The 12,013-nt window shown below is 44.1% G+C and overlaps 1 protein-coding gene across 37 annotated transcripts in view; it reads left to right on the top strand.

Moving 5' to 3' along the window:
- Positions 1 to 12,013, top strand: part of CAMK2G (calcium/calmodulin dependent protein kinase II gamma) — a 278,435-nt gene that overhangs the window by 244,546 nt on the left and 21,876 nt on the right. For all 37 annotated transcript variants that reach the window (XM_068950443.1, XM_068950449.1, XM_068950422.1 and 34 more), the window contains one exon: positions 4,720 to 4,760. In XM_068950443.1, the coding sequence (XP_068806544.1) occupies positions 4,720 to 4,760 (41 nt within the window). The remainder of the gene's footprint in view (positions 1 to 4,719; positions 4,761 to 12,013) is intronic.

Genomic DNA, 12,013 nt, shown 5'->3' with positions numbered 1-12,013 from the left:
GCAGCTCTGGGTCACTGGGAATTCTGTGTTGGTATGACATAGTTTTTATTTTAATAATGGAGTCTTACCAGACCTGGAATTTTTCATGGCTTAAACGTTTATGTTTAAAAGTAAGAACTTCTGGCCGTTCTTGTACTTTAGCTTCTCTCTTTTCTTGTACTTTAGCTTCTCTCTTTTCTTGGACTTTAGCTTTGCTCCTCGAAAGAGTTCTGTTGTAGGTAGTCTCCTCCTGGAAAAAAAAAAAACCCTCCTTTTATGGTGTTTCTGAAAAGTATGTCGGTTCTTATTATTTTAGCTTTTTACGTAGGTGTAGGCCCACTGAATCTTTAAAATAACACCAATATCCCCACCCCCCACCCCCTTTGTCTGTGATGCCTGGGAGATGGCCTCAGGGTTGCCTTGAAGCCCATATACCTACTGACTGTTTCTGACCTTCTGCAGCAGTCCATCCTCGACTTGGAGCTGTGCTGCACCTGGGGTGTGGGGCCTGATCTTACTGCCACGCTAGGACTAGCTCAGGTTTGTTTGGCAGTGTCTTGGGAAGGTTCACGTGTAGGACGGTTGTTGAACGGGAGGCTGGCAGCAGTGGTCTCTTTTCAACACCCTCCTCCTCTCTCTGCCCCGTAAGTGTTGTTTCCAGTTCACATATCTCTACAGCTCGTGCAGATAGGCTAAGCTAGGGCAACTGCTGGTGGTGATCAAACACTTATAAAAGTAGGTGCCTCGTTGCTGAAGTTAGTCGGTTGCCCGTGCTTCCTCTCAGTCGTGCTGCTTGGAGCGACCCCTCAGAGCTGCCCCAGCTGTCTTTGTAGACATCACTTCTGGTCTTTCCGCCTGTGCTGCCGTGGAAGTGCATAGCGTGACATCTCATTAAACTTTTTTTCAGCTAAATCCACAGCTTTCCAAGTGACAGCTCTGTCCTGAGGCCCTGTCCCCCTGCCCGGTCTGCCTTTGCACGGCGGGGGGGAAGGTGGCGGCTCCCTCCCGCCCCATAACACCAGCCCTCCCGCCTCTTGCTCCCTCATGGTGCTGATTGGCTCTTGCTTTACTGCAGCCCCTCCCACTGAACGATTCTGTCCAATCAGTTGGCGGGCAGAGCTGTGCCCCAGCTGCCACGGCCCAGAGCGTGGCGGCCAGGCTGAGCGAGAGCCATGGCACGGGCCGCCCTGCGCACTGCACGCCGTTGCCGCACTCGCCAGCTGCCGGCCCGGCGCAGCGAGCGGCCCACGCCTGACCTGGCTCCTACCCGTGCTGGCCCTTGCCGCAGTACTGACAGGGCTGCATGGAAGGTGCCCGCAGGGAGCCGGCCTGCAGGTGCAGGAGTGGCCTAGGTGTCTGCCGCTTTGGAGCTGTGACCAAATTGCTGGGCTGAAGTCATGGTGCTATCAGGCCAGGGTGAAGGGAGGTGTGAGCACGTGTGTCCGTTGTGTTGAGATGAGGTGGTTTGATTGCATCCTTTTGGTGGCTGGCTGCTTTGAGATGCTTAGCTGCAGTGTGCTAGGGGGCTCGGAGAGTTTTCCCCTCCAAATAGGTTTGTTTCTTCACTGAAGTAATTCCATGCATTTTGGAGAAGTGCTCGTCTCTTTCTTTCTTTCTTTCTTCTTCTTTTGGAGTGGAGCATTGTCTGAAAGCAAGAAAGACAGTTTTGCTCATTGGTTGCCTTTTAATGATTCAGTCAGACTTAACAAACATGACTTCAGTGTTATCCCTGCGTCCCCCAAAACATTATCTGGAAGCTCAGCCGAAGTGAGAAGTGTAACTGAGATTTGACAGCTGGAGCTAGAGCAAGCCCAGGGCCAGCTGCTCCTGCTCAAATAAGAGGAGCTGGGGTGGTGGCAGGGAAGCAGTTCGCGGCTTTGTTTGGAGCCGGTATTTTAGGTCCTTGTGGAAATTCCCCTCTCCACCACCTGCCTTTGGCTCTGGTGCATCCGGAGTGTCTAGTATTTGTTACTGATGAGTTCAACTTTAGGGATTTGTGTTTCTGCCAGGAGCACAGTCCAGAGCCCCGGCTGTTTTCTATAGAGGCCAAGACTGAGATGTGTTGGAAGAAGGCAGGGGTATATGGACTGTGTGAGGAGGAGGTCTTTTCTTTTTCTCATCAGAGGTTAGCTGAAGCGTGTCTTGTTGAACCAGGAATAGAATTGTGTTTTTTAAGTTAAAGGGTTAGCTATCTATGCCTTTGTGTTACTTCAGTCTAGAGTCCTTGGACTTTTCCCATATGTTATGTCTTTTTGCTAAGCGTGATGTTGGGTTATGCTGTGGGTCTTTTAAAATGCTTCTTGTTACAGGAAGTCTTGTCTGTTGCTTGTTACAGAAATTCCACTTGCATCCTCTTTAATTTCTGTCTCATAACATGCACAGGTTGACCTGCGAGTAAATCTGCATTTGCCTGCCTTTTTTTTTTTTTTTTTTTTTTTTGAGATGTCTGCCGTCTTCTATGTGTGAGTGCATTTCATGGGTTCCCAGTTGTCCTTGCAAACCACTTTATGGTGCATGAACCAAATAAACCACAAAATGGATTTCTTTCTGCAGTGCTGGGATGCTAACAGGACTGTGGGAGAACTGTTTGTGCAGTGCAGAGATGTGCAGGGCAGTGGGCTAGATGGGGAGGCTGTGTTGGGGGAGGCACTGGGTCAGCATTGTAGGGTGCTGGGCTACATGAAGAGGCTCTTGGCTCAATTTGTTGTAACTCCACAGAATGTGTTTTTGGGTGTCTTCTGTTTGCAAAGGCAAATGTGAGCTTCCAGGAAAACTCCGAAAAATATGGAAAAATGTTGACACCCAGCTTGTGTCTGGGTCATCCCCAGGACATATGGTGATGCTGTTTCCCTTCTCTGTTTGTTTTGGTTTCGTTTGATTTGGTTTACTTTGGGAACATCCCCTTTGTGATATTTGCCAAGTTGCAGAATTTTCACTCCTTCCTGAATAAGGCTATAGCAGTTTTGTGTGTTTTCAGCAGCAATTGTTTTCAACAGCACTTATGTGAACTGCTGTGATGTATGCGTGGTATAAATGGTGGACCCCTTTTGACCCCATGGTCACGTCATTCTCCCTCTCATTCACCTATGGAATCAAGCTGGTCTCCTTCATTGTGCCCTGAAGGTGGCAGGAGCTCATCTGTTAGCTTCACTCTTGCACTGTTCTAGTACATGTGTACTCAGCAAAGAAGCTGTTGCGGAGCAGATGAGTTGCCTGGGACAATTGATCCACTCAGTTTAATGTGTGCACATTAGGGCATTGTGTTTTGACACATCACATGCAGAAGACCTTTGCCTGTAGTTCTTCAATGTCCCTGGGTGGTTTCTGAGGGCAGGAATTAAAACAAATTCCTGATCAAGGATTATGTCTGTGTTAGGGAGTAGAATTAGGGAGACCAGTCCAGAGGTTATAATAAGTGTATATATGGTGTCACCTCTTTGTTGTGAGGAGAAGCTGTTGTCATCTGCACCTGATCAGTTGATATCATCTAGTGAATACATATTAGTACGGTCATATGGCAGGGAAGGTGGGGTTGGAAACACTTTTAACAGAAAACTTGAACAGTTGCTTGAATATTGTTAATGCAGGCTCCACTATACAGACATTTTGTTGTGGCATCTCTTGCCTAATGTTGGTGGTTCTAGAGTACATGAACAGTGTACATGAATTTGCTAGCATGTCTTTGGCAGTGGAGTGTTTTAACAGTGATATAAGAACTGTCTTATGAGTTCCTCTTTCTCTAGGCCTCATCACTGCTGGATCTAAAATTCAGGTCAAGTACCTGGGCCCAAATGCTTCTCAGCAGCAGCTTAAGAGAGACATATCAGTGTGTTGGTCCAGTAGGTCTCTAGTATGCTGTCTACAGTAGGGGGTTGAAACAACTCACTCTTCATGAGTAGGTGAACTATGTTTTGTATCTGTTGAGGCTGTAGACAGCATCTCATTGTTGACAATCATTGTCAGCATATCACTTTCCTAAACTAGATGGAGCATTTCCCTCATCAGTCCCAAGCGTGCCTTCTGCCAGGCATTCGTTGTGGGTTCCCTTTACGTGCTTATCATGCTCTCACTTTCTTTGCTAGCACCAATTGTTCAGGCTGAGCACAGCAGAGCGTCTTTATCTTTCAGTGAAGAAATTCAGCCTAGTTCCCATTTCTGTTCTTGCTCCTTTTTTTTTTTTTTTTTTTTTTTAACCTGCTGTCAGACATTGCCTTTTGCCCTTCTTCAATCTGTTACTTTCTGCTATCCCAGATGATCCCCTGGGTAACTGTGGACTGTGGAAGTGATTAGGAGGCCCCTGCACTACGGGTGGCCCCTTAATGAACAAAGTGTGTTATGTAAATGGCTGTACTTGGAGAGAAAATCTTTATCCTGCTGCAGAGATGTGTCAGATTTCTGTAGCTTTTCCCCCTCTAAGTGCTGCCACTTCTGGAAGGGGTCAAAGTGTGTGAGTAGAGGATTGAAACAGAAGAGTGCTAAAGTCTCATTTCAGACTCAGTCTTTCTGGGATTGTGAGAGTGGGAGCATTTCTACCTGATTTGGTGTGCAAGAGACTGGATGGGCCACGCTCTGCTACCTGGATGGATCTGAAGACTGACCTGGCCTGTCTTCCAGCTCTCTCACTGTTAGAGGAATTAGCAGGATGGCTGTCATTCTGAAGTCTTGGACAGTTTTGAGGGAAGTGGGGAGAGAGAAGAGTCTTGAAAGCAAAGTCTGACCTACTTCTGTTTCTCTTTGCAGCTGCCAAAAGCCTGCTGAACAAGAAGTCAGATGGAGTGAAGGTAAGTTCTAGCTTTCCCATCTCACTGTCCCTCCTACCACCTGAACAGAAGGCAGCTACTTTCTCTGGTGCCAATCCCCTCCCAGGGTAAAATCACAGCACTGCCTTGTGGCTTGGATTGTTATCTTCAGTGTATGGTTATGCAGCCCTGGGTGGGATCTTAACGTTTCTTACACTTTGCACAACTGCCTAGGTGCACCATTGTACCAACAAGGTTTCTTTTTCTCCTTTCTCTAAAGCATGGGGAACTGGCCAGTGCTGTGGATTAGAAAGACTAAGGACCAGCTCCAGTGTGACACATACCTCTGACCAGTCTTGTTCCGTTCAGTACAGAAAGCTTCCGGGTATAGAAAACACATGGAACAATTGTCAGTGGCAGATGATACCCAGCAGACCCCATGGAAATCACTTTGCCTCACCCTTTTGACAGATGCTGAAGGCTGAGCTGCAAAAAGCAGTGAAAAATGAGCCTTCAGATGTTACTGTTCAGACAGAGTGGAATCTGAGTTTCATACTAGAGTTCAATCCACATCCCTGATGTCCAGACCCTCCCCTGTTCCCTCCTGAGGGGAATTATTTTTCCCCTCTTAAATTGCACGATCAACCTCTTAGTTCTGGAGGTCAAATAGGCCAATGTCAAGGTTGTTCATTATTCAGGCAGCAGCTCTTTGCCATCTGGTACTAGGGTAGTGACAGCTAGGGACTTGAGGACTATCTTTCCTTGACTGTCCAAAGGATAACTGTCCTCCACCTGGAAAGGGAGTGTTTAGTTTATTTCCTTGCACTCCCATCTGAAGCCCAAGCCTTTCTTTGCAGCTCTAAGTGAAATGGTTCATCTCCTGGTTTTGCACTGTCTTCTTTCTCCCCCTGCTGGGGTTTTTTGACATGCACGCTGAAGGACTAGCACGCTTTGTTCTCTCCTTTTTTTTGGCCTTTTCACGTTTTTTTAATGTTTCTGGAAACATTTTTCTGTTTCCAGAAAGTTCACAATGCAAGCAGGTTGGTGGGGAAAAAAGAGATGTTTTCAGAGGAGTTGTGTTTATTTTGGGGGTTGCTGTAGTAAATCCTCCATTCTTGCAGTTCTTCTGTGTCCTGCCCAAATGAAACTCAAGCCTCGGTTTCTTTGCCCGAAATGATATTTAGAACTGCTGGTTTTGGTCTAAGATACACATCTTTGAAATGTGCCTGCAAGAGTGAGCTTTTGTGCCTTTGCACATTCCTGCCTCTTCTGTACAGACATCCATCAAACACATGCATAATGATGCAGCAAGCACATCTGAGTTGTCACTTCTGTCAATGTAGAAAACACTACAGTAAAATCTTGGTATAATAAGAATGGAATGGTCCCTGAGGTTGTGAGCTGAGAACCAGCATACACATGCTTCAAAATCCCAGCGTGGCAGGGGAAAAGCAACTGGAAAAGCAGCAAATAACAACACTTCTACAGAGCTTTTGTGGTCTACCTAGGAAAAACTGGCTTTCTTCTCAGAATTCTGGATTTCCAGCAGGCTCAGGAAAGTGTTACAACTCAGGTCAAAATCTTGCAGAAATGGTCACGTGGTGTGCACACTGGTTTTGAGGGAAAGCTTTCTGGTCATGTAGTCAGAAGGAGACGTGTATGTCTGGAAGAGACTTCAATTCCATAAAACGTGTGTTGTGCAGTTCTGTTAGAACATGGTGTCTTCCTTTCTGAAAAGAGTAAAAGTGAGTTTTGCTTTTCTAGCTGATTTGAAGGATTCTTTAACTCTTCCCTGTGTATGTATGTTCCTCATACATAAATGAATAGTTGTGATAAAGTAGAGGATGGAATGGAGAGCAGGAACATGTCTGGCCTCTCGCACAGCATTTTCTGTATGTGGTGACTCGGGTTATCTTCTGGGAACCTCTTCTCTACCTCTGCAAGATGCTAGAGACCTGTAGTCAATGTTTGCATACAATTTCTTTGCTCCTAAGAGTTAGAGCAGTCTTACTCTGCAATATCAATCTACTTAAGAAAGCGGACTTTATAATAAAGTGTAGACCACTTCCCTGCCCCCACCTCCACCCCGGCCGCAATGCTGCGGTTGGGCAGGATAGAGAGCAGGTAGTGGTCTGTGGGTGTTTGTGGTACTTTCTTCACAGTTCTGTTGTAGAACCTCTGCAGCTACATGCTTATCTCCCTCCTCACCCCTACAGGCTATGCGTACGGTGATGCTTTCCAGTAGGCATCCCATGGAAACGTAGCCTTTTACCACTTTAATTTGTTTATTGGAGCGGGATTGGCATACTTGACCGCCATGCAGTTTCTGCCATAGTAGAAGTAGCTTCCCATCTTGGGCCTCAGTGTAGGTGGAGATAGAAGTATAGTAGCTTCCCGTTAGACTACATTCATGTCGACTGGCAAGTAGTTCCTATTGCTCTCATACTGCTTTTCCTGCTAAAGCTACCTTTTTTTGTATGTATATATGAACCAGACCAAACAGTACAGTTGTTCTGAGTGCATCTCTGTGCCCATCGCTGTCTGATTGGTGGCGTCACTTTTGTGACCAGCTAGCTTTTCATGCATTCCTGCTCATACAGGAGACTTGTAATTTAGCCACGCTGATTTTCTCATCCTAGATAGTTCTGACAAATGACTTGTGCTAGGGATGGGTTCAATTAAGAACATCTGGTCTTGTGTTACTTGTAGCCAACTCTGATTTCTTTCCCATTGCAGTAGTGCAGAGCACAGATACCATAACTTCAGTGCCAAACATACTTTCAGCTTTGTGGTATCCTTTTCACTCCTACTTCCTACATAAATAATTTTACATCAGATGTAGGTTTAGAAACAAGCATTGCATAGTGTATTTTCTATTGTAGTCTGCTGACTGAATGCCACACAGTTAGGCTGTTTCTCGTGTTTCCTCCAGATATGAAGACTGTTCTCCCTCCTTCCCCCCCCCCCCCCGAAATTAATTCCCTGTGGAGGTTTGAGATAAAATATGTTTCAGTTACTCCATTATTTTTTTCCAGTCCAGGGTGACTGTGCTTCATGAGAGTGTTTGGGAAGCACGTAGTGCCATAGATATCCACACAGAGGATGAGAGTGGAAAGAATATTTTTGCTGCTGACTGATGATTGTACTCTTGTAAAAACTAATGGCTTTAAGCTCACTGAGAAAAAGCATGATTGGTCTGGCTTAATTTACTTTCCATTCAGGATATTTTTCCTGTCCCTGGTTGGTGTTTATTTGATAGGATTTAGAAGCATGATACTAGCTACACTAGGATCCTGTAGTATTCCACAAATACTGTAGGAATTGGTGTTAGACAGGTTTGAGTGAAGGCTACACTCTTTCTCATAGGTTATCCTCCAGAACTCTGTGTTCTCGGTGTGTTGGTGAATACCTGATGAAAGGTGTTACTTGCGATACTTGTTGTTACTACTTCAGCATAAACGAGAGAGGAATGATATATTATAGTCATAGGTGGTGATAAAAGCAGCTGGTGTGATTTGCAGTGATCTGATATTTATTAGCTATAAGAAACAAACACGATTTTGTTTGTTTCTATAGGAATTAACTTTAATGCTTTATTGAAGAAGCCTAATATGCCGAGGTACTGGGAATGCATGCATTTTACTTCCATCAGACTATTTTGGAAGGGGGAGGGAAAAAAAGCTGAAATCAGGAGTGGGGGGGACAGGTAGAAAACATTTTCATTTTAATATAAGTGTGTCTACAGTGGGGTTGTTTTGATAGATTTCCATGCACGTGACCCCCTCCTCCAGCAAATTCCTTTCCTTTCCATTTGAAACACTCCTGGTCTTCATTTTGCACTGCTGCTTCTATTTCAAGTACTAATTTTGCTAATTGGTAGATGTTTCATCAGCTTGGCACTTGAGAACTTTTCCATTATCTTAAATAATGAATGATTTAAAGTGCCTTGTGTCTTAAGTAGTCCCTGCCCACCAAACCTTCATTGGTAGTGTTGCGCTTGCAGTCCTCAGGATGGATTTGGTTCCAGGCTGAGGGAGTAGCAGCAAGGAGGTCCAGGTTTTATTCCCAAGGAACATACTTTTCTACTTTCAAATCCAGAAAGTGAGGCTAGAAGATTCTGGGTGACGAATTGCAGAGCCATGTAACACACCACGTATCTTGTGGCCACCACTGTAGGTCCCAGGTATTTTTTTTTTTTTTTTTTTTTTTTAAGATTCTAAAGTTGTGAGCAACATCATGCAGCTGCCATTTTTAAATCTACTTTACATAGTTTCATATCAAACCTACTTGTTTTCTTGTTCTCCTCTCCGTTTTAATCTGGATTTGCTATCCACTGCGACATGAGGGAGAGGATAAGGAATGGGCTGGGATAGACAAAAGGGATGAATATTAAGGACGCTTTATGATGAATGTCCTTTGTCTGACCTTGTCAGGGACTGGCCTCCCTGGAGTTAGTGTCACAGTGCTACTGTCGATTTTGTCTCTGGGCAGCACTTCAAACACTTGTGTTCCCTTTTCTCTGAAGGGGAATTTCCTGTATTACTGATGTGAGAGGATGCCTTTGTTTCTAGTTCTAAAAGGGCCTGACATTGATCTTCAAAATCAGAAAATGTTAATGCACAAAGTGCTATTTTTAGTCAAGTATTTAATTATAAGCGTTTTAAACTTAGTTTTCCTTTAAGCTCTCTGTCAGTTTCTTTTTATGCTTGTTTTGAGCACTTTATTTTGTGATTAAGGGATACAAAACGTTACCAATGCTTTTCAGGCCTAGTGTAACTCTCCAAAGAGTAACTTGTGTAGAATACTATGAGATGTGAAAGGTTTTAACAGCATTCACTTGAAATGCTCTGCAAAATTTGTTGACTTTCCAACTTGTCACTCTACTGCATACACATGGTTTTATTACCTAGTAAAAGCTGAATAGCATAGCTGAAAGGAGAATTGGGCTGAAAGAGTAAAAATTCAGTTTTTTGATGTGACTAGGTTCATGTTGTAAAACTTGCCCTTTGTCTTATATAACTGCAAAGAGGCACCAAATACCATTTGCTCTGCTGTTTGTAAGGAGCATGGCAGTAAGTGCACATTTTATGCCTGGCAGTACCAGCTGCCCCTGCTGGGAAAAGGATCCCTGAGAGGATGGGGGGAAGGCAGGCGCTCTGTATGTTGGCATTGCCACTGGGAGAGCAGGTTGTGGAAGTGTGCCTTTGACAGAGCAGGCAGGCTAACAAAGTAAGCCAGTAGGGGATCCTTAGAAAATGCTCTGTCTTGAAATCTGTAAGGGTCAAGTAATATCCATGCAGGAGTTAATGCTCCTATTTCTCTGTCTTTCAGACATACTGTTTAAAGATTGAGTGGTGAAAATAAACGAGGAGAACCCAAGTTCACCTAAACACGACAGTTTTATACTGAGCTGTTTTATGCAGCATGCTTGGGGAGCACTTCAGATCTGTTTAGAGTGCTGACATCCAGTAGCGCATTCCGCCAACCTTTGATGCATTCATTTTTTTCATGTGTATTGTTGTAACGCTTAGAAACTCCACCTGAGATCAAGGGTCCAGTGTGCTTAGCGCTATACTGATGCCTAAGCAGAAAATCCCTGCCTCTTAGCTTACATTTAAATAGACAAGCAGACAAAGGGCAAAAGAAAAGATGAATTCACAAAAATAAAATGATTTGCTCAGCATCACACAAAGGATTGGACCGGAGGTAGAAATGGGACCCCAAATCTGCTGGTTCAGGCTGCCTCTCATTGATCTACTTCAAGTTCAATGATTTCTTTTTTCCCCTCCTTTAAACCCTGAAATGACTATACCCTATATAGCAATACTAGTTACAGCAAGCATGATACTTGACTATACAAATACCCTCAGTATCAGACTGAGGGAGAACTGCCTGTAGGCAACTGAAATGCAAAAACGCTGTTATAAAAAAGATGTCCATGTAAGCGCCCAGAAGTGTGAAAATGCCCAAAACTCTAAATGGGACCTTGACTGGACTCACTGCTTACTACTTATAACATCTTCTAGCATGCATCGTATTTTGTGGAAGCTCAGAATGATTTACACTTGCTGTTTCTAATATTGTTGCTATACCGAAGGGGCAGCGACTCTTAAGTATGTATTCTGTGATCTGCCGACTACTGTTTATTGTTACCCAAAGCAGAATTCTTCCCTTAGCTTTCAGTGCAGACAATCTGCTCCCTTGTTATGAGATGAGCACCTGAATTTCACACAAATACAGAAACAGAATATTAACAGAGATTCCCTCCCAGATTTGAGGGGAAAATGTTGTCCATACTGCTTTGGGAGAATGTTTTGTCACTTCTCAGATTTAGGGAAATCTTTGCAGTGATCAGTGAGGTACCTTACTCTAGTCTATCTCTCTGCCGGCAACTTTTTTCTGTTTCCTGGGATGTCTTTGCACTGCCTAGAAATACTTAGAGACGTAGCTGTGTTATGGAAGGGAACAGAGAACTCCGTCCATAACCAAACTTCTGTTACTTTATTTTCTTTGCTGAATTGTAGTCATGTAACACACAAAAAAGTTTTGTTCACTCATCTAGTGATCTTGGAAAGGTGACATAGATGACTTTGATGCAGCTGTTAAAGAGGAGAGGTGGGGAGACTGAGCTGTTAGTGATTTCCTTGACAATATTCTGTCTTGGGTGTTACTGTGTTTTGATGCTTGACCACTTACTGTCAGTCCAGATCTGTCTTTTTACGCTCTGATCTTAACACAGACCTCACTCCCCATCCGTTTCACGTTGCTTAACTAGCTGTTTTTCTCTTGTTGTTATGCTGGCCAGTAATGATGCGTTCTCTAGGATTTCCAGAATCCATCATGCCGTGTTAGTGGAGCAACAGTGTTTTAAATTTAGATTGTGCTCTAATTAAATTCTGATCTGCAGAGGGCTCAGTTTCCTCTTGTGTCAGTGTTTCTTTTCTCTCTAACTTCTGAGAAGAGAAATGGGGGGAGGGAATTGTTTTCTATGTGGCCTGGTTGACTCGCCTTTTATATAAAAACTATTTAGTTGTCTCTTAACTTTTTCCACCCCTCCTCTTCTTTCTGTAACTTGTTGGAAATCTGTTGGCACTTCTAATGAGATCGTCTTTCTTAAGGAAAAGCTTCCCTGCCAGTACCTGCGTGGTCTGACTGCTGCAGCTTGTAGGATAAAGGAAAAATGAAACCTCAAGTTTTGGAGTAGTTTCTCAGCTGGTATGAATTTCCAGTTTCCCTAGTTAAGAATTCTGCTCTGTGACAAGGAACAAGGACTCCTCTGAGTTTTTGATGGTCTT

The sequence above is a fragment of the Struthio camelus genome, chromosome 7 (genome assembly GCF_040807025.1).
Source record: "Struthio camelus isolate bStrCam1 chromosome 7, bStrCam1.hap1, whole genome shotgun sequence".
Classification (NCBI taxonomy): domain Eukaryota; kingdom Metazoa; phylum Chordata; class Aves; order Struthioniformes; family Struthionidae; genus Struthio; species Struthio camelus.
The sequence above is the reverse complement of the archived record's forward strand: the minus strand, read 5'-3'. Positions and strand labels throughout refer to the sequence as shown.